Source organism: Planococcus citri, chromosome 4 (assembly GCF_950023065.1).
Source record: "Planococcus citri chromosome 4, ihPlaCitr1.1, whole genome shotgun sequence".
Taxonomy (NCBI): domain Eukaryota; kingdom Metazoa; phylum Arthropoda; class Insecta; order Hemiptera; family Pseudococcidae; genus Planococcus; species Planococcus citri.
In genome coordinates, this window is record NC_088680.1 from 12,318,706 (window position 1) to 12,340,521 (window position 21,816).

General features: G+C 36.9%; 2 protein-coding genes across 6 annotated transcripts; both read left to right on the forward strand.

The window, feature by feature from the left end:
* Positions 1 to 526: 526 nt before the first annotated feature.
* Positions 527 to 9,863, forward strand: LOC135842843 (uncharacterized). 3 transcript variants are annotated; one of them, XM_065360500.1, is made up of 3 exons: positions 578 to 658; positions 2,807 to 4,127; positions 9,642 to 9,863. In XM_065360500.1, the coding sequence occupies exons 1-3, from the start codon at positions 578 to 580 to the stop codon at positions 9,656 to 9,658; spliced, it is 1,419 nt and encodes a 472-aa protein (XP_065216572.1). In that variant the 3' UTR covers positions 9,659 to 9,863. The 3 variants fall into 3 exon arrangements, 1 of the variants encoding a protein (XP_065216572.1); XR_010558201.1 differs by lacking the exons at positions 2,807 to 4,127; positions 9,642 to 9,863 and adding an exon at positions 1,089 to 1,222 and having other exon boundaries at positions 527 to 658; XR_010558202.1 differs by lacking the exons at positions 578 to 658; positions 2,807 to 4,127 and adding an exon at positions 8,536 to 9,211.
* A 591-nt stretch (positions 9,864 to 10,454) lies between these two features.
* Positions 10,455 to 20,596, forward strand: anchor (integral membrane protein GPR155 homolog anchor). 3 transcript variants are annotated; one of them, XM_065360496.1, is made up of 16 exons: positions 10,455 to 10,711; positions 10,833 to 11,128; positions 11,316 to 11,425; positions 11,522 to 11,811; positions 11,912 to 12,204; positions 12,278 to 12,399; positions 12,473 to 12,641; positions 12,750 to 12,905; positions 13,076 to 13,156; positions 13,243 to 13,433; positions 13,871 to 14,004; positions 18,046 to 18,199; positions 18,296 to 18,449; positions 18,582 to 18,742; positions 18,819 to 18,956; positions 19,030 to 20,596. In XM_065360496.1, exons 3-16 carry the CDS (start codon positions 11,325 to 11,327, stop codon positions 19,232 to 19,234), a joined length of 2,349 nt encoding a protein of 782 aa, XP_065216568.1. In that variant the 5' UTR covers positions 10,455 to 10,711; positions 10,833 to 11,128; positions 11,316 to 11,324; the 3' UTR covers positions 19,235 to 20,596. The 3 variants fall into 3 exon arrangements, with proteins under 3 accessions (XP_065216568.1, XP_065216569.1, XP_065216570.1); XM_065360497.1 differs by lacking the exon at positions 10,455 to 10,711 and having other exon boundaries at positions 10,749 to 11,128; XM_065360498.1 differs by lacking the exons at positions 10,455 to 10,711; positions 10,833 to 11,128 and having other exon boundaries at positions 11,135 to 11,425.
* Positions 20,597 to 21,816: the final 1,220 nt, after the last annotated feature.

Here is a 21,816-nt window from a genome sequence, read left to right on the forward strand (position 1 = left end):
ATTCGGCAACGCCATACATCGTCGCACGGCAGCGGCACTCGAGCAATGTTGCCAAATTTCCGACTCCGTGTCGAATCGTCTCCGTCGAGTCAACACGGAACGGAATTTCAAAGGCGGCAAATTTGACACTCGAGATTGAAAGAGGCGTTAATTTATGCGTCTACGTATTTCGGTATTTAGAAATGAAAGAAACTACCCCTTAACGTGTGTGGACATCGGACAAAGAAATACACGTAGCCGATGATCCACACATGTGCATCGGGCAGTAAAAACAAATAAAGCAATAAAATGTAGAACTGGAAGCCAGCACAGATCCCTCATCCCTGATCCTTTTTTTTCCTCTCGATCTCGAAAAGAAACAGAATCGAGAGTTTCATTTAGTCGTACTGTTACTGTAGTCTCATTGTGGCGCTTGCGAGTGATCGTCTGATCGAATCGAGTCATATTGCTATACGCGATTTTACGCAAACTTTTGAACCATTAAGTTCACGCAAATCCACATAAACTTTCAAACTTTGATTTTCGATAAATCAAATCGTGCTTTTTTCGTGCTCGATAATTATTGTCAATTTCGAATATGCCCGATATTGGAGAACCGGTGATTGGCGGCGACGGAGGAGCCCCCCAAGGTCCCCCTCGGCAGGAAATCCATCTAACAGTGAGTTTAATTCAATATAAAATATTAATAGGTACTCGTAAATATTTATTTGAGGTTTTGCACTACATCGGCCTAAACTAGGTTAAATAGGTAGGGGTATTTATACGACAAATTCACGTCAAATTACGATAGTCTTCAGTGTAAATAGATCGTCGATTATTCACTTTCGTAGTTTCTCTGATTCGCACCACATCTTCGCTTATTCGTCAAATTAGTCGTTCTCAACAAAAAAATTCAAATTCGTCTCAAATTTTCGTAAACCTCAAATTTAGAAACGAGGTTCGTTGTGTCGTAATCATTTGATCAAGTCTCTTATTCATTACCTACACCTAAAATGGGCATCACGAATTCCTCTCTCGAACCTTATAAATTTTAATTGTAGCGTAGGGACTCACCAGCAAATTTGCTGAAAAACTCATATTTTTTATAGGTCATTCTGAGAATTAAATACCGAATTTTGAGGGTAGACGGCACGTATGTCGACGACGAGAAGGAGTATACAAAAACATCAGTGTTCGCGGTGGCAGAGACAGACGTTGGAGATAGAATTTAATTATGTTTAAATCGAAAACAAATATGTTAGATTATTTTAGAAATTAGAAGCTATTTCACATTTCATATTTCATTTTTTCAATAAAGTTTAATTAAGGTATCGTTTCTGTTTTCGTTATATCGTCAGTGACTGTTCTTTCCCCTCCCTATTATTTCCTTTTAGCGTTGCGAGAAGTGTCCCAGTAGGAAATTCTTAAAACTCGATATTCTTTTCGCAACATTTGGTAGCAGAGCGTGGTTAGGTGACATAGGCCATTCACTGACATATACGATACAGATCGATAACAATAGCTTCAAGTTCCAATTTTCAAAAAAAAAAAACTAGTTGAAAATTCACACTAAATTCATGTACGAATATTTTGAAATAGTTTCTCAAGTGCTAAATTTACTGATCGTACAATCCATTCAAGTACTCTTTCGATACGTAGGAATCGTCAGACGAATGAGATAATTATTTGAAAAGCACTAGTTGCAGGACGCGTTCTCTCGATCTCTTTAGTACTAGGTCCGGACATTTCAGTTCATTTATTCAAATTATCCGAGGAACGTATTTAGTATTCTGAAAATTTAATCAGAAAATTTAGAATTAGACAGTACATGAAATAGCATAGTTCTAGACGTAATCACGACTTACCTTCTTACTAATTTAGCTAAAATCGATCAGCCCAGCTGAATAGCGCCGAACGATATAGATTCTCTGAAAAGACAACGAAATTGATTAGTTATCTGGGTACCTATCATCTTTGATTGAAAACTGATAAACTAATATGTCTGGTTGGAAAATGCGAGGTTTGTCTCGTTTTTAGAAGGAAAATTTAACGATGAAATTCGTCATTGTATTATGGGACACAATACGAAATTCGTAATCGATAAATTTTCGGCAATTCTAGTCATTTTAGCACATCCGAAGCGTATAGGATGCGATCCGAGTTCCGTCTCGATGTTTTTATACATTTTTTTTTGTATTTTTAAAATTTTAATTTCTCAATAAATAGAGAAGAAAATTATTTCGATGTATTTAACGTTTCATCTTACAAATTAAATGAATAATTAAAATACGATTCGCGAAATTTTGGAAATTTTTTTATACCAAATTTGAAACTAGTTACTTAGTTTTTTTTTGAAACATCCTACCTAGATCTAAAAATCGTGTAGTGTGGCGTCCGTGAAAATAAAAGCGCGAAAATACACGATGTCTCAAGCGACGAAACGAAGTCGAGAGACCATTCAGGCTGATTGATCACTGCGTCAGTCGGCGAATTTGAACTTTGAACAAATAAAAAGTTCGTAAATTACGCTTCCAACTTTAGCAGGGAATATTTACCTTTCACGGAGGTACCGATTCGGCAAATACGAAGTGAAGGCGATAGCTTCGTATTATTTCAGTCATTCGTACCAGCTGGTGATTTAGATTAGAAAATGAGGATCCTCAAATGCATTTTAGTCAGTTAGTTCTGCAACAAATAAATGAAAAGAATTAGTAAATCGATAGATTACGTGATTAAAATTAAAATCGAGTAATTAGAAAACTTAGTAAATATCTAGTCAAAAATTTAGCAAAATTTTAGTCGTCTAAAATAGAACGGTAATTTTCAGGAAACCGAATTCAAGGAGCGAATTACGAGCGTCGAAGAGGAGGCAGCCCTCATCAAAGACCTCGTCAAAAATCACGCGCCTTACACCGAGAGAAAAACTCTGTTCGATGAGCAGATAAAGGAGTTGAGACTATCGGTCATTTACTACACTGACGAATTGTTTAGAAACGAGTGTTCCAATCGGATCATAACGTGTCACGTCAGATTGAATAGCTACATCGACTTCTCTGCGGAGCACTTGCAGTCTCAATCGAATTCCTCGAGAAATACTGATAATGGCGACGACAACGTTTTTCTGGAACCCATTGCCCTTCCGAAATTTTCCGGGGTCCATAAGGACTGGAAAAACTTCTGGGAGATGTTTGAAACGAGCGTACATCTCCGGAGAAACATGACCAACGTGCGGAAATTTACTCATCTAAAAAATTGCCTAGAAGGAGCCGCTAGAGTAACCATAGACGGGCTCGACGTAACGAACGAACTGTACCCGCAAGCAGTGGAAATGTTGATGAAGAAGTTCAGTAACCCCGAAGTACTGATTGCGTCATATTACGACGAGCTGGACAGCATTCCAGACCGCGACGACGGAGCTGGACAACGCACGACGTACGAAACTGTTGTCAAGATCTTGAACAATCTACAAGGGTTGAAAGTCGAGATAACCCAAGATTTGTTGAGAACTAAAATTCTCGACAAATTTAGCGTCGAGACCATTGATTATGTCCTCACGGAATGTAAGAGAAGGGATTTAGAGCAGTCTGTCGGAAATTTGTTGAAACTGTTAGATGAGAAAATTGGCATCATCGAGCAAAATGACCTCGTCATGAAGGTTAAAAAGCGCCGTATCGAAGCCTCTCAAGCATCTCAAGTTCGCGAACAAGGCGAAAACTATTTGGCCGCCGGTATGGTAGCCTCAGGTGCGAATCAGAATCAGAATCAGAATCAGAGTAAGCGTAAACGAAACGATCGACCTAAAATCAACAAGAGAATCGAGCAGAATCAGAGAAATACCAACTCAGGTCATGTACTCCGCTATCTGCAGGGTGGATGCATCTACTGCAACCGCTCGAACCATGTCAGCGCCGATTGCACAAAGTTCAGAAAGTTGCACGAACGTCGAAGCATTATTATGAAAAAGCAATTATGCCTGCTTTGTCTAGAGGGTGGTCACATGGCCGACAATTGCGAACTTCGAAATGCCAAGTGCAAACTCTGTCAGAAACCGAAGCATCAGGCTCATCTCTGCGTCGAGAGAATAATTCAAATTTCCCAGTCCCAGAACGGCCGTACTCATCAGGGCCGCCGTACAGCTCTGAATTCGGGTAAGATTGATAACTCTAGTACGTTTTTAGAAACGTTTCAATGTAAAATATTCAGTAATCTAGATCATAAATCGATAGTCGTCAGAGGAATGTTCGATTCGGGTAGCTCAGATTCGTATATAGATAAGAAACTAGCGAAAAATCTAGGTATTCGCGGTAATAATTCAGTCACCCTAAGTATAGGTACTTTTGGTACTGAGAACACTACCTACGTTCAATCTCACGAAGTTGTTATCAACATTCAAAACATCTCCGGTGGTAATAATAGGTCTCTGGTACTTCGCACGACACCTCACATCTCGTCTCCAAATATTAGGACAGCCCCCGACCCCGATCTTGTCTCCGAGGTTCTTCCTGATAATATCAAGTACGCCGACGATTCAATATTCTGTGAAAATAAGGAGAAAATTAGCATTTTAATAGGTAATGATCAAATATACAAGTTCGTACATAATACTGAAATGAAAAAGGTAACAAATGGTCCGTTTTTACGTAGTACTTCGTTCGGATGGGTACCTACAGGTAGCTTGTGCGTACCTGACGACGAATTTCGGTCTAAAATTTACAAACCTACTTCTGTTTTAGTCTCGACTCAAATTAATAAAATTGACAACGATTATGACGAATTTAAACTGGAATTAGAAAATTTGAACGTTTCCCTCGAAAATCTCTGGAATTTAGAAACCATCGGGATTCGAGAAAATGAACTTAACGATAACGATGATTTGGTCTTTGAAAAGTTTAAAGAAACGACTAGGTTTGAGGAAGGTAGGTACGTAGTTAGGTGGCCTTGGCGCGATACCAAGCCTGTCATATCAACGAATTTTAAAATGTGTATGGCTAGATTGAGGTCATTGATCGATAAATCTTCACCTGAACTTTTAGAAAAGTATGACGAATTGTTACAAGAACAGCTCAAATTAGGGATCGTAGAAGTAGCTCCACAACATACGAAATTTTTAGTACATTATCTTCCACACCGCGCCGTCATTCAGAAAGACAAATTAAGAGTAGTTTATGACGCGTCCGCTAAAACCAAATCCGGAAAATCACTTAATGATTTACTGTTCCGAGGGCCTATGCTGCTCGAAAATTTGGTAAAGCTCTTACTCAATTTCAGACTCCACGAGATTGCGATAACGGCGGATATTGAGAAGGCTTTTCTCCAGATGGGTCTTAATGAAGTTGATCGTGACGTAGTAAGATTTATCTGGGTTAAAGACATTAGGAAACCTCTCTCACGCGATAATATCGTTATCCTTAGATTTGCCCGCATCCCCTTTGGAGTAATCTCATCACCGGCTTTGCTAAGTTTAGTTCTTTTCGACCTATTATGTACAGGTAGGACCCAAGGAAAACTCCCTATTGATTGTAGTGGAAATTTCTATGTCGATAATTTAGTATTGAGCCTACAAGACCTTGGCGTAGCGGTTAAATTATTTCAGTCGTTAGTAGCAAAAATGAATTCGGCCTCTTTCAACTTACGAGGTTGGACTTCAAACTCACAGGAATTTTTGAAACGATGTCGTTTACCAGCAATAGACGAAAATTCAGAATTAGTTAGCATTTTAGGCCTAAATTGGAATCGTTACTATGATACTTTATCGATAAAACTGAATGACGTAAAATTTGAGCCCTTTGTAACTAAAAAATTAGCTCTAAGTTTCGCAGCGTCGATTTACGATCCGCTCGGACTTTTCAATCCAAGCGTTTTAAAACTTCGTCTATTTATACAGGACTGTTGGCGGCTCAAGTACGAATGGAACGAACCTTTAGACGCGAATTTTGTAGCCAGATGGCTAAAAATTATTAAGGAATGTATTGAAATCAAAAATATCGAAATTCCGCGTAGGTATTGGGAATTTAATGTTAATCAATCTACGGTAGATTTACACGTTTTCAGCGACGCTTCGAAGGACGCGTATGCGTGTTGCGCATACCTCAGTTTTAGAAACACGAAAGGAAATTTTGGTTCCTACTTATGTCTTAGTAAAATGCGTGTTCGTCCTGTAGACAAGAGTAAGTCGAAAAATCACATCAATTATGTAGAAAAGGAAAGCAAACCGTCCGAATCAAGTCTCACTATACCGAAATTAGAATTGTTAGGTTTGACTTTAGCGAAGCGAACATCAATTTTTTTGAAAGAAAATTTAAAGGTAGAAATTTCTAGGGTCCTTTTGTGGACTGACAGTACAATAGTCCTACAATGGTTGAACAACTTTGACGAGAAAACGTTACCAAAATTTGTCTTTAATAGAATTGGTGAAATCAAGAAGGTTCCGAATTTAATAATTAGGCATGTGCCGGGTACCGAAAACCCCGCCGATTTAGCGACGCGAGGTTTAGCTCCCTCAGCGTTAAACGATTCGATGCTTTGGAAGGAAGGGCCTTCGTGGCTTTGTCACGAAGAATCCTGGCCTCCAACACCTAACACTACGAATATAATTAAAACTGCAACCCTAGTAACAGCTGTAGAAAAATATACCGGCATTCTCACAGACGACTTCGAGATAGAAAATAGGACGTCTACGTGGGAGGGCGCCGTGTCAAACTTCGGAAAACTTGTTGAACACACTATTGATTTTACCAACGCAGATGCTCGTGAGAAATTTAAACGTTTAGAGACAGAGCTGATCTTGGAACTTCAACGCAAGTATTTCGGGGAAGAACTCAAACAATTGAGAAAGGGATTAACACCCAGTAATACATTAGGTCTTTATTTTGACAAAGACGTAAAAGAATTAATTAAATGCAAAGGTCGACTACTAAATGCTCAAATCAGTTGGGATGCTATCAACCCTATATACCTACCACGAAAGAGCTATATAGTAGAAGCGTTAGTAAAGGATATTCACAAAGAAAATAAACACGTCGGCGTATCGCATCTCATGAGTTTAATTCGAAGAAGATTTTGGATATGTAAATGCCGATCATTATGTAAATCAATTATATTTCACTGCATCGATTGTAGGCGATGGGAAGGCGGACCGTATAGACTCCCGCCGCCACCACCGCTTCCATTCGTTAGGGTTCATCAGGATTCTCCGTTTTTAAACACAGGCGTAGATTTACTCGGTCCTTTATTCATTTTAGAAAACTATAAAACCAAACAATATAAAAAGGCATATGTGGCCTTGTTCGCATGTTTCGTGACCAGAGCGGTACATCTGGAAGTAGTTGATAGCTTGAGCGCAGACGATTTTTTAGACGCACTTCGGCGATTCACTGCGCGCAGGGGCGTCCCAAAATCAATCACTTCGGACAACGCGACAAATTTCGTTTTTGTACAAAAATACGTCAGTAAAAAGGTCGAGATTTATAGCAGGCCATTAAATAGCTTCCTTGTAACAAGAGACATCGAGTGGAAATTCATCCCTCAATATTCTCCGTGGCAAGGAGGCGCGTATGAAAGACTTGTCGGTTTAGTTAAACGGTGTTTAAAGAAGGCACATGGTTTAAGTACCTTAAATCGCTCGCAATTTGTCACGGTACTAGCCGAAGTAGAAAATACTATAAACTCTAGACCACTTACTTATGTTTCATCTGACGAATTATTGACGCCGCTCACTCCCAATAACTTCTTAAGGCTACGCACCCAAAACGTTAATAATTACCTAGAAGCAAACGATAATATAATAGAATCAACGGAAAGGCGACTCGTAAAATCTTGGCTCATGTGCGAGAAGGTGATCGCAAGCTTCTGGGATGTTTTTAAGTATTCTTACTTGACAACTTTACGTGAGAGACACGCCGCCTTAGTAAAACCACCACACAAATCGGTAAGCTTTGCTCCCAACATCGGAGATTTAGTGTTAATAAAGGAGCCGTCTTCTCCCAGAGGAGATTGGCCGATGGGAGAAATTATAGCTTTAGACAAAAGACAGGCGATCGCTCACGTAAAAAGTAAAGGAACCACTCTACTTCGTTCGATAAATCTCCTGTACCCTCTCGAATTGGCGGAAGTGGTACAGGACAAAGATAGAGATGGTGCACCCAGCGCGAAACGTAGGAAATTAGATTAATACAAACCTCAAAAGACGCTATCGATCTCTTCGCCATTGTAAATTCTCCGATGCATAATAATCTTCTAATTCACAGCCATCTTCTGAAAAATAGGTAAATAAATAAAACTCCGTCGCTGATAATCACCTCCCATCGAGTAATAAACATAGTCTTGAAACCTCCGTCAGGCTTCGCCCAACTTACTTGCAACTTAAAAGTCAGGTCCATTCTTCATTTGAATAATTTAGATCATCGATGAGTTGAATTTAATTTAATAGCTATGACAATTTCGAAAATTAGTCTTCAAGACTGCATTTCAAACACTCGAAATCAACACTCTGTTGATATTTTGATTGTTTACTTGTTTTGATCGAATTTTTTTTGTAACCTACGTGTGCCGGCGTCGCGGGTGGCAGTGTCGAAAATTCGGCAACGCCATACATCGTCGCACGGCAGCGGCACTCGAGCAATGTTGCCAAATTTCCGACTCCGTGTCGAATCGTCTCCGTCGAGTCAACACGGAACGGAATTTCAAAGGCGGCAAATTTGACACTCGAGATTGAAAGAGGCGTTAATTTATGCGTCTACGTATTTCGGTATTTAGAAATGAAAGAAACTACCCCTTAACGTGTGTGGACATCGGACAAAGAAATACACGTAGCCGATGATCCACACATGTGCATCGGGCAGTAAAAACAAATAAAGCAATAAAATGTAGAACTGGAAGCCAGCACAGATCCCTCATCCCTGATCCTTTTTTTTCCTCTCGATCTCGAAAAGAAACAGAATCGAGAGTTTCATTTAGTCGTACTGTTACTGTAGTCTCATTGTGGCGCTTGCGAGTGATCGTCTGATCGAATCGAGTCATATTGCTATACGCGATTTTACGCAAACTTTTGAACCATTAAGTTCACGCAAATCCACATAAACTTTCAAACTTTGATTTTCGATAAATCAAATCGTGCTTTTTTCGTGCTCGATAATTATTGTCAATTTCGAATATGCCCGATATTGGAGAACCGGTGATTGGCGGCGACGGAGGAGCCCCCCAAGGTCCCCCTCGGCAGGAAATCCATCTAACAGTGAGTTTAATTCAATATAAAATATTAATAGGTACTCGTAAATATTTATTTGAGGTTTTGCACTACATCGGCCTAAACTAGGTTAAATAGGTAGGGGTATTTATACGACAAATTCACGTCAAATTACGATAGTCTTCAGTGTAAATAGATCGTCGATTATTCACTTTCGTAGTTTCTCTGATTCGCACCACATCTTCGCTTATTCGTCAAATTAGTCGTTCTCAACAAAAAAATTCAAATTCGTCTCAAATTTTCGTAAACCTCAAATTTAGAAACGAGGTTCGTTGTGTCGTAATCATTTGATCAAGTCTCTTATTCATTACCTACACCTAAAATGGGCATCACGAATTCCTCTCTCGAACCTTATAAATTTTAATTGTAGCGTAGGGACTCACCAGCAAATTTGCTGAAAAACTCATATTTTTTATAGGTCATTCTGAGAATTAAATACCGAATTTTGAGGGTAGACGGCACGTATGTCGACGACGAGAAGGAGTATACAAAAACATCAGTGTTCGCGGTGGCAGAGACAGACGTTGGAGATAGAATTTAATTATGTTTAAATCGAAAACAAATATGTTAGATTATTTTAGAAATTAGAAGCTATTTCACATTTCATATTTCATTTTTTCAATAAAGTTTAATTAAGGTATCGTTTCTGTTTTCGTTATATCGTCAGTGACTGTTCTTTCCCCTCCCTATTATTTCCTTTTAGCGTTGCGAGAAGTGTCCCAGTAGGAAATTCTTAAAACTCGATATTCTTTTCGCAACATTCAGTTTGAAAATAATGCATTCACCAATGTTTACAGAAAAATGCCTCGACGGTTTGAGCGAATTTTTCCATTCGCCATTTTGGAATGCCTCCACGTTTTCAATTTTTTCAACTCTTTTTTACCGTAAATTACGGCAATTACACAGTAATTACAAATTTTTTATATACAGTGTTGCAAATTTATAAAAAAATGAAACAAAAAAATTGAAAACTGGAACCAGTGTTACCAAAGTTTAAAAATTTTAATGAATATTTTTTTTTGATTTATTTTTTGAAACTTGAAAGTTCAAAGTTTTGAGAACTTTTATCAAAGTTTCAAAAGTATTTATTGGATCATTACGATTTATTTTTCCTTCAACTTCAGCTAGTAATGAAAAAATAGTGGTAAATTTACTGAAAATGAGCCTCCTTTCTCATCCAACTCCAATAATTCCATTCTAAATTCTTATCACGTCATATTTTATCGAGTTTTCTACGTTTTCTACTCTACTAAAAATTCCTCATAATTTCGGAAGTAATAATTTATTCAAAACACGTTTATTGCGTTCAATTTCCTCCTTTTTGTCTATTCCTGTATTCTACACTATTACGTTGAATATAGGGAAAAACCCCTGACACCGAATTGAATCATTTATAGAAACCAATTACCCAACCATTCCTTCCCTCCACCGTCCTAAAACCGCATTTAAAATTACCATTTCCTATTCCTACTGCAAGCTAGAATACAAGTAAGTACGAATTTATGCAATCGCTTCGAGTTCAGTACTCGAGTGATAAGATAAATACCATGCAATTCGACATGATCGATTGCCCGTAAAACAATTTATTGTCTCTTTGACATCGTTCTAGGTCTTAAATATTTTCCATTGATTCGGAGTGGTGGAAATTTCGCGCAGCTACAATCAGCGCATACTTTACTTTCATCAGCCCGAGAGCAACGGTGACTGGGTCCAATTTGCGGAATAATGAACGGCGATGATGATGTCACAAATCGAGAATGAATTATCACTTTTATTATTATAAAGTTCACGACGATATGTGCGAGCAGCTTGGTGTAGTATTCCTTAGATGAGATGCCGCGCAGGGCTTTTAAAGCAGGATCAAATTGTCCTTGAAATTACAGCTTTTCGAGTCGTATTATTCACGTAAGTTTCGCAATATTTGGTGTCGATTTTCAGCTTCGCGTTACCTGAAATTTTCGCTTCGCATATGTTGATCGCGAATCCGAATCTGGTGTAGTTAGAGTAGTAATCGAATATGTAATCTTTGTATAATTTTCGTTGAAACGTTGAAATGTGAGTTAATATACCGCAGTATTGAACGATTTCGCAGGCTACAAGTATGGCTGGAATATCGAACAGTGTTGATTTAACTAAAGATGATACGAATCTAGATAATTTATATATTGCTTTAACGCAATGTTTCGCCGTAATAATATGTGGGTAAGTGAAACTGAAAAGATCCATTCATTAATTTATTCGTATCACTGAATCATTCGTTGTTAGCATTATACTAATTTGTGTGGATCTTTTTCGTAGGTATTTGGCTGGTCGAACCCACATGATCACCCAAAGGGAGACATCAGGGTTGAACACATTCGTCGGAAAATTCTCTCTACCTTCTTTAATATTCATCTCGCTATGCCAGATTGATCTTTCTTCAGTAAACTGGATGTTCATCTTCGCTATATTCGTATCGAAAACGATAATATTTTTCATTGTACTTATTATTACGGTGGTGGTTACCAGGCCAACAAATACAGCTCGAGCTGGTCTATTAGCTATATTTTGTACCCAAACTAATGATTTCGCTATTGGAGTTCCTATTGGTAAATTTTCCAATGTCTATGTTACGTGACTCTTGACAACGAACACCACCTTTTCGGGTGTTAATTTAACTCGTCGATTGTTTTGTGTTTTTTTTTTCAGTTCAAGCTTTGTATAATTCAACCCATCCCGATTATGTCGCTTATTTATACCTACTGGCTCCGATCTCGTTAACGATTCTGAATCCGTTTGGATTCGTTATGATGGAAATCGGTAAACAACCAGCGGTCTCGCCGAATTCTCAAAACGCCATTGAGAATACAAGATGGCAAATGATACGAAACGTGATTCGTAACATCATCAGTAATCCTATCGTCTTCATGACTGCTTTGGGTATCATCGGTAATCAGATATTCAATCATCAACCTCCAGTTGTGCTGAAAAGTGTCTTAGATGTGAGTTCCATCCTTGTCTAGTGTATTTAAGATGGGGTTTTCAGAGTAATTTTCGAAGGGTTTCATTTCTTAGGTGTTCGGTTCAGCTTTCACTGGTACTGCTCTGATGCTGTTGGGTTTAAGAATGGTCGGACGTGTCCATACTCTTCAAGGCACCGCTCTACTTACTCCTTCGTTGTTGATAATCACCAAATTGTAAGCTTTTTACGCGTTTCATCGGATATATCTGTGTTCAAAGTTTCTATTTACTGTTTGATGTCGTCGATAGGTTATTAACGCCCTTGGTTATGAGAGAAATAGTTGCGTTATGTTTGAGCAAAGGCACGGTCGAAGAAGATAACCTAGATTTGGCGACGTTTGCTTTTCTTTACGGTACATTACCGTCAGCTCCGGGAGTATTCGTGTACGCGAATGCCTACGGTTTGGATATAGATTTGGTAAGCCAGTCGAAAAAATTCAATATTACCCAAAACGATTAATTTTGGAGTAAAACTCCATGTCAAATGTACGTAGAAATTATTCTAAAGTAACGAATATATTTTCAGGTGGCAGCATCTATGGTATCTTGTACCTTTTTATCAGCTCCTTTGATGTTCGTATCAGCTAAAATGATCGCAGCAGCTTCGATGAATCCGGACGACTACAACAGGCTTTTAGAAGCTTTCGAATTCGACATCAGTTTACTTAGTTTAATAGGAGGGGTAAGTAAGAGAGAAAGCTGCATGAGAATGATTCATACGTATAAATAAGTAGACTAATGTATCCTGTTATCTTCTACGCACCTCGTTATCGAAGTACAAAGTTGATACAAGCGGTGTATTTATAATTTTATGATAATTCGAATTAATTTTTTGCGTATTACGTTTTGCAGTTGGTCGTATTTATGGTATTCGTAACCAAACGAAGATTCCGATTCCCTCATAGATTAACGTTTTTCTTAATCGCCGCACAAGTAATTAACCTTTTCATTTCATGATAGCGGCGTTTTATGAATATGAATGAGAATCAACGATGATTTTTGTTTTTTTGTTTTTATAGATCGTAGGATGTGTTAGTTCCGTACTGCAATTCTACGGGCTGGTTTCTGTTCCCAAACTGTTGGGTATTGCGAGCGATATGTGTGCGGCGCTCTGCTCGGCCTCGTTGGCCATCGCTTTGCTGTTTATTCATGCGAGAGCCGATCCGACATTGGGTAGTGTCCAGCCAGCTTTGATCGTGTTGCCTTGGGGGTCAGTATCGGGATTTTTTTTGGCTGTAGTTCTTGTTACTGGGCTCAAAATTGAGATATTAGTCATTTTTTATTAGGTATTTGGTTGAGCTGTTCGTAAATAAGGAATGGAAAAAGGGTCGAAGGGGAGAGGGGTGACGATTCGGACGTTTTTCAAAAAAATAGATAAGATATTCTCGAGAGTTATATGACGAACTATGCTTGTAAATTATTATGGCATGTTCTTGTTGAATATACGTAACGTAGATTTCTGGTCTCTTCAAAGTTTTTCAAAAATGCTAATTATTCATAAAATAGCTAGTAATATTTCTTCATTAGGGCTTACTCACTTTCTACCTCGATCGTAAAATAATTTTAATTCGCAATTAACGAAATCTAATGTTGCCAGCACGTGTAATTATAATTAAAGACTAATACTCGATATTATTCTATTTTCAGAATACCGCTGTGCCTGACGACGATTTTGATCTCACTTTATCGTCCTCCTCTGTCACCGGATTCAAATCCGCCGGAACCGTTCGGAATGGTCTCGAATGGATTATCCATATCAGTCTTCCTGTTCTCGTTGATAGGTAAGTTGGTATTTTTGGAGTAAGGAAAATGATACTTAGTTATTTCACGTCAATTCGATCGAGAGATGTTCCGGATACCTGAATTTATTGCAATGATTTCGAGATATTAATTTCAAGAGAAGGAGGGGGGTGCTTCAAAAGATTTTTTTCAACTTTGAGGAAAATTGTTTTCAAAACTTTCTGCTCTCAATGGCTAAACTACTTCATTTTGGTCTAAAATTGAATTTAAAAAAAAAAAAAAAAAAAAACGATAAATTTTCCTGATTAAGAATTTTGTCAGCTAAAAAATTGAACTGAATAATCTGAAAATATAAAAGACATAAGGGATTTGTTGTGAATGGAAAGGGAAAGGGAAGGGGTAAGATTGAATGTTTCAAAATTTGGAAAATCAGTATCTCATTCAATTTTAAGCCCAAGATAAGAGCTATTTCAGAGGATTGTGTTCCTTTAAAATTTGAAAAAAAATGCGAAAATTGATCAAATCAGAAGTTTTTTTTACATTTAAATTAAAGTACATATATAAGTTGACGTACTTTGAACATTACATGGGGCTCTTGTAGCAAGGTTTTTTAGGGGCAGGGGGTGGGGGTCCGAATTTACCCAAATTTTGAAAAGAGGGTCAACAGTCTTTTTTGCGTATTTTCTCTTCGCATTCTACTCCTCCATTTTGATTTTTTTTTCAGAATCCCAATGCTTTCAATAACTATTGATTCATTTTGAGTTCCTGAAAATTCCAACTTACAAAATTAATTTCAACTCTACCTTCGGCCAATCTTTTTCTTGTTGACTTCATGACTTGATACTTTGAAAATTCGTGTAAGACTGAATTTGAAAATAATTTTGACCCCAAGGGCGCCCATTAAGAGGGGTAGAGGGCTTATACCCTAAAATTTTTCAAAAATGATACAAAATTTTTTTAATTGGCGATTTACATCCACCTAAAAATTGAAGTAAGTAAATAAATATCTACCCAGTTGATTTTTTAGGGCGGGGGGGGGGTTGATCAAAAAAGTCAAACAGGATAATCTGAAAAGGGGATTGAAATTTCCCGAAATTGAGAAAATGAGCATTTCAACAATTTTCAAAACTGAAGTGAACTTTAAATATTAATTTTGACCCCCCCCCCCCTCCCCCCCCTCTCCTTCCCCTTTCCTGAGAGAGAATTAAGACGAGATCGTGTACCCCAAAAGTTGATTTTTAAATTGAAATACAAATATTTTGATAGTATTTGGGGAGTAAAGCGCTTGTAGTAAGTTAGGAGGGGGTGATTGAGGGGCAAAATGTTTACTTGAAGAGTTGTAATTTTTTCAATATTCTCATCCTTTGCATTTTTTAAAAATATTTTGGAAACTTAACTCATAAATGGAGGGAGAAAGAGTGAAAAAATTGATAAGTTTTATAGGACGCTAATTCTGATTCTGTAATCAGTTTTGCCCCAAAATCAAAATTGAGTCCCAAAGGATGAAAAGGGGGGGGGGGGGTCTTGGAACACAGAATGGATAAAATACAACATGGGCACCAAAATGTAGGTTTTCAAGGACAATGATTCCATTTTTGAGCCCGATTTAACCCCAAAACCAAAATTAAGTCGCTCAAAAGGGAGCTTCGGGTCCAAAATTTCTTAAAATGCAATATGGGTATCAAAATTTGGGGTTTTAAGGGCGCTAACTCTATAAAATTTATTTGACCCTAAAATCAAAATATATCACATTTTTCGAAATTTTTGAAGCCCAAGTTCGTCTCTGAAATGTTAAGTTTTAATTTTGGGACCAAACGGATTTCAGAATTGGAATCAGAGATTTCGAAAACCAATGATTCGATAAAAATATTAATTACTTTATTATTGAAATTTTGGCTTTCAAACTTCCTTCACAAGAGAGTCAATAAGAGAAGTATCCCAATTCCCAACTGATGAAAAAAAAAATTGAAATTGTCCCAGAGGAATCGAAACAGGACCTCAAAATACACCATAAAAAAATTACTGATGCTGAAATTGATCTTTCGATTTTTGGCGAATTTCAAACAATTTAAATCGGGCTCATATATTTCTCTTGAAAAAAAATCAAAATTCCATCAAATTGAGGTGAAAGACTGAAATATTTTGTTTACATCCTATTTTTAACCTCTTAAGTCGGTTTTTGAGAACACTGATTCTGATTCTGAAATCTATCTGGCCCTACAATCAAAATTTAGCCCTCAAAACACCAGAAGGGGTGAGGGGCTTGGGCACAAAAATTTGATAAATGCAACATAGTGTTCGATTTTATTGGGGTCAAACCAATTAATTTCAAAATTGAAATCGGAGCTTTCGAAACCAATGACTCGATTAACATATTATTGGAATTTTGATATTCAGATCTTTTTAAAAATCAAATTTCGCTCATTCCTCATGAAAAAATATCAAAACTTTGATCAAATTGACTTAATAGACTGAAATTTGGTTCTTATCCTATTTTCGGCGTACTAAATCGATTGATGATGATTTCGAAACGTTCTGTAGCCTCCAGCGGATTTTCATATTCTCCAGTTTGAAAAAAAAAATGCTGCAAATAGGGTAAAAATAAACGATTTAGGCGTGTATTTTCAAAATGTTTTTATGCCAGTTCAAATTCAAAATTTTTTTCAGTGATTATTTTTGAAAAAAAATGGAAAAAATCCCTGAAGGCTCCAAAATGGTTTGAATTGAAACAGTCACCAATCAACTCAGGGGATCGAAAATAGGATATAAACCAAATTTCAGCCTTTTATGCCTGTTCAATCAAATTTTGATTTTTTTTTTTTGAATGAGAAATAAACCAAATTTAAATTTTTTAAAATTCACCAAAAATTGAAAAATGAATTTCAGATTCTGAAATGTTTGTTAGTGATTTATTTTGGCCTTTGGGATGTTTAAATCCAAAAAATTTCTCCAGTGATTAGGTATTTTTGAAAAAAAAAAAAAAGGGAAAAATTCGCTGAAGGCTTCAAAATAGTTTGAAACCGTCACTAATCAGCTCGGGGGGGGGGGGGGTGAAAATAGGATGTAAACCAAATTTCAGACTTTTTCATGCCTGTTCAATCAAATTTTGATTTTTTTGAAATAAGAAATAAACCAAATTTGAATTTTTAAAAATTCACTAAAAATTGAAAAATAAATTTCGGGGTTTGAAATGCTTGCTAGTGATGTATTTTGGGTTGTTCAAATCCAAAAATGTTCTCCAGTGATAGATTAGACCTACCTATTTTTGAAAAAAAAAAAAAAAAAAAATGGAAAAATTCGCTAAAGGCTCCAAAATGGTTTGAAACCATCACCAATCAACTCAGGGGGTCGAAAATAGGATATAAACCAAATTTCAGCCTTTTATGCCCGTTCAATCAAATTCTGATTTTTTTGAAATAAGAAATAAACCAAATCAGAATTTTTAAAAATCACCAAAAATCGAAAAATGGATTTCAGCACCTGAAATTTTTGCCAGTGATGTATTTTGAAGTTCTCTTTCAATTTCCCTTTGTTCAGTTCAAAAATTTTTCTGCTGGTTGTGAATGCTCAATTTTGAGTTTGGGGTCAAATGAATTTCATAGTCAGAAGCATCTTATTCAAAAACCTGTATTTTAATACCCATTTTGCATTTTTCAAAAATTTTTACTCTAAACCACCCCCCCCCCCCCCTCTCTCTCTCTAGAGGGCTCAATTTTAATTTTTGGGTTGAATCAGGTTTTAGAATCGAAATCAGCACCCTGGAAAACCCACATTTCAACACCCATTAGTACTATTTATAGATAGTTTGAGATTTTTTCTTCCCCCCTCCTTTCGCTTCAGAGATCAATATTTCAAAAATACTCATTTAAAAAAAAATCATGAGAACAGCTCAATTTTCTCTAAAATTGTGAGGATGATATCCTTTTTCCTCCTCCTCTTCCTCTTGAAATTTTCACTTCACCTAGTAGAATGAACCAAAATCGAAACACATTTGATTGCAATTTTGATCCAAATGACATATAGAATAATTCTCATAACGTTTCTCGATCAATTCATCTTATCATTTTAATTATACGTTACAGTCACAGTCGTCTGCTTGGTGCTGGCCGAACGAAACCGACGTCAAAACGCTCGCTACTCTTCGATAACCGAAGACGACCTTCCAGCCAGCATCTCCAGCGCCGTCATGTCCAACTCGAGTCGAGATAAACTGCTAAACAACAAATACGACAACATGTCAGTACCTCTCAATTCTTCACTTTCAATTCTTCTACGTACCACTCAAATCCCATCAAATGGTAATTTTCACCCCTTCCTTGATTACGGTTTCAGGTTCGATGAGCAAGCAAACGGTGACGTCGCTGGCCGAGAACTGAACGGATATTACAGATCGGATTCGGTAACCGCCGGATACGGTGAAGATGACGATTTGCAACTCGTACGTCATTTCGTCTTTTTAATGATCATTGTGTGCTCGTTCATTGTGGTAAGTGCATCTTCGATCGTTTCGAATCTTTTAGTAAATCGAACACCGCAATCGATTCGGCGTACTTATCTCCTAAAAGTCTAACTAATTCAATATGAATTTTATCTCGTGCTGTGATGTACAATATTGCAGAGTTTGGCGCTGAAATTATGGAGACTAGTCAGTGATTCACCGGCGGGATTGTACGTTGAAATGCAATTCATCGAGATAACTTTCAGAAGAGGTCAAGCGCTATTTGGCTTCTGTATATTTGCTTTAGATTACAGAGGTGTTATCAAACCGATGATTAAATGGTGAGTGTGGGAATCTTTTTTTTCCTCTTATCATTTTTCTTTCATAATGTAAAATATTAATCACTGAATTTTATAGGGCTGTTAAAACATGGTACGGAGGTGAACCGATCACATTACCTAAATGGGACACGTTACCATTCGAGACTCGTCTACTCTGCGACCAGTTCGTTTCGCAGCATTTACAAAAATGTAAAATCGATATCGAGAAAACCAAGTACGCCCAAATTCAGATCCTTCGATTAGACGTTCATCTCTCCAGATCTTTACTAATTGTTTTATGATTCTAGATGGTCTTCCTTGTTATACGGTATCTGCTTCAGTGGCTCATCGCTGGTCGATTGGCTGGTCCATAATGGCGTTTGTAAAGATAGCGAAGAAGCAGGTGTCTACGCCAGTAAACTGTTAAGCGGTCGAGTCATCAGACATATCTACAATACCGAGTATTTCTACAACAGTCCTTCGATGTTGTATACCTTTATTGTAGGCAGTTAAATTCTCTGATCGTCGTGTTATGTATTTGTAGATCGTGATGTTTTTATATATTACTAGCTGTGTTGTTGAAACAATTTACCTTTTTTTTTCTCTTTTTTTTTCGATTAAGTTATCGTACGATAATTATTATTATTTTAACTGGTGTAAACTTTCTTGTTTTTTTTATTTTGTTTGATCGTTTCCCTTTTCCTCCTTTTGCCCCCCTTGAGAATTATTTTACGTATTTATAATGCTTTGGGCTTTTTAATCGAGCCTTGGGCAGCTTTTTTTTTTTTGTATGTAATTACGCGTAGGTTGTAACGGTACTGAAGACCGGAAGACTGAGGCTGATGCTGATTCAACGATCAACGATCGGATGTTGTGGAAGAAGACGTCTCGTACCTTGGTGTTATCAGTACGTGATGATTGATTGTACTATAGCACAAGGTTTAGTACGAGACATCGTTTAATTTTCACTCCCAAGCTCTGGGGATAAGTTGTTTAAAAAAATGCCAATGTAACGCGACGCACAACAATGTAACAAAAATTATCGAGCAACATTCCTTACTATTATGTGTATCTGTATTTTATTACGTGGACGGTTTTTTTTTTTTTTTTTGGAATGGGTGCTTGTGAGGTTTGGAGTTTTGTGTTGGTTTTCTTACGCTCGAAGTGTAAAAATTACTCTCGACAATACGATTTTAATTGTAATTCGGATTCTAAAACCTCACAAGTACGTTTAAAGCACTCTTGTAATGTGCCTATAATACTTTTTTATGTCCTTAGATCCTATATATAGTTACCTTTACCTAACTACTACCTTTAGGTACTTATTACGGTGATGAAAATTGGTCTGCAATGTGTTTAATATTTTTTTTTCGATTTAACGAGTCGAGATTGTTTAATGATCCGTGTTTATTCCATAAAAATTAGCGTAAGTTATGCCTGATTTCGACTTGTTTTTTTTTTTTTTTTTTTAAATAATTCTATTAATTGGAGTCATTACTCCGGTGATTTAAAAAAAAAAAAAACATCAATATGTGACCATTTTTGAAAATAGTTTCAAAATAAATGATCCTGGTGATCAAAATAGGAAGAAAAATTGCCAATATTTAGAACCATATTTTACGAACTTGAAACCTGTGACAAATGATGCGAATAAAAATCAAGCTGCAAACATTCGATCGACGACCAAATACACGCTAGGCGAGTTTTTATTATAATCCTCATTATTAATTATTATTATTTTTTTAAAAAAAGTTTATTATTATAAGACCTTGTTTTCGTTTGAATGCGCTTTTTAAAGAACTTTTTTTTTTATGTTGTACGTCTTTCATAACATAATATACTTCATTGCATTGAAATACATAAATGATTATTGTAGATTGCGATTGGTGATTTTTTTTTCATTTTCAATTCTATGTACATATGTATTTGAAAAGGATTCGAATGATGTCGAACGATGGAAGCTGTAACATCGGCCTAGATTTCGAAACCACGATCATATAACTTGGATACATATTTCTTTCTAGTTGAGTGGAAAACATACTGGTACAGTTGCGTTAATATTTATGAGCTGCGTTTGTATGTAGTGTATCTGTATTTATACTGCGTAGGTATTTGCCGAGCGAACTAGAATTAACGAGCCGAATTACACAACAAACCTTGACAGTTTATGGATAAAAAACCAAATTTGTCGTATAGGTAGCGAAATGTACAATAAGCATAGATGGGTTTTACGTATAGGCAAGAATTCTGTGGGGAAATCGTGGTGATTACTATTAGAGGATTGGAAATAGAAGAAAATGTGGACGAGAGGCGAATCATCTTCTTCAGGAGGAGGTTTTTTTGACCAAAGTTTCGAGAAGTTATTGGAGAACTGCATTATGAGAGAGACAATTTTGGAAAATCAAATGGTAGGTGATGCTCTCACATCAGTCTAACTAAGTTTAGTTCAACGAATGAAATTTTCGAGAAGTCGATTTGGGGTAGAAAGAATTTTCTGAAGTTATGACAACAAAAAGATGAAAAATGGCTCGAAATATTGAAAAGAATAAAATTCTTAAAATTAATCGGAAATTTGCTGAAGTGATTTTAAAAGCAGCTGAACGTTTAAAATAACGAGGAAATTGTAAAAATATTGCAAAAATTGTTGATAAAATACCTGAAATTATCAAAAAATGAACAAAGTTGGCTAAAAACAATGAAGAATAATTGAGAAAAATATGATCTGGGCCAGGTTTTCAACTTATTGAATTGTCTGTCTGGCTTATACCAACGTCGTCTATCTGTCTGTCTGTCCACTTTAGATTACTTATACGCCTATCTGGATTTTCAAGGTCGTCTGCCTTCCTATTCAATCTTTTAAGGTGATTGACCCGTGTGTTTGGACTCTGGACTCTCAAAATAACTGACCCAGGTACCTGTTTCTGTTTAGCTTTCACAGCTAGTTCATAAGACGCAGGTCGTTTGTTAGCTTGTCAGGCCTCTTGAGGTCATTGACCCGTCAATATGGCTTCCCATGCAAGGTCGTCTGTCTGTCTGTCTGTCTGGCCTCTTAAGATCATTGACCCATCGGTTAGGGTTTATGAGGTCACTGACCC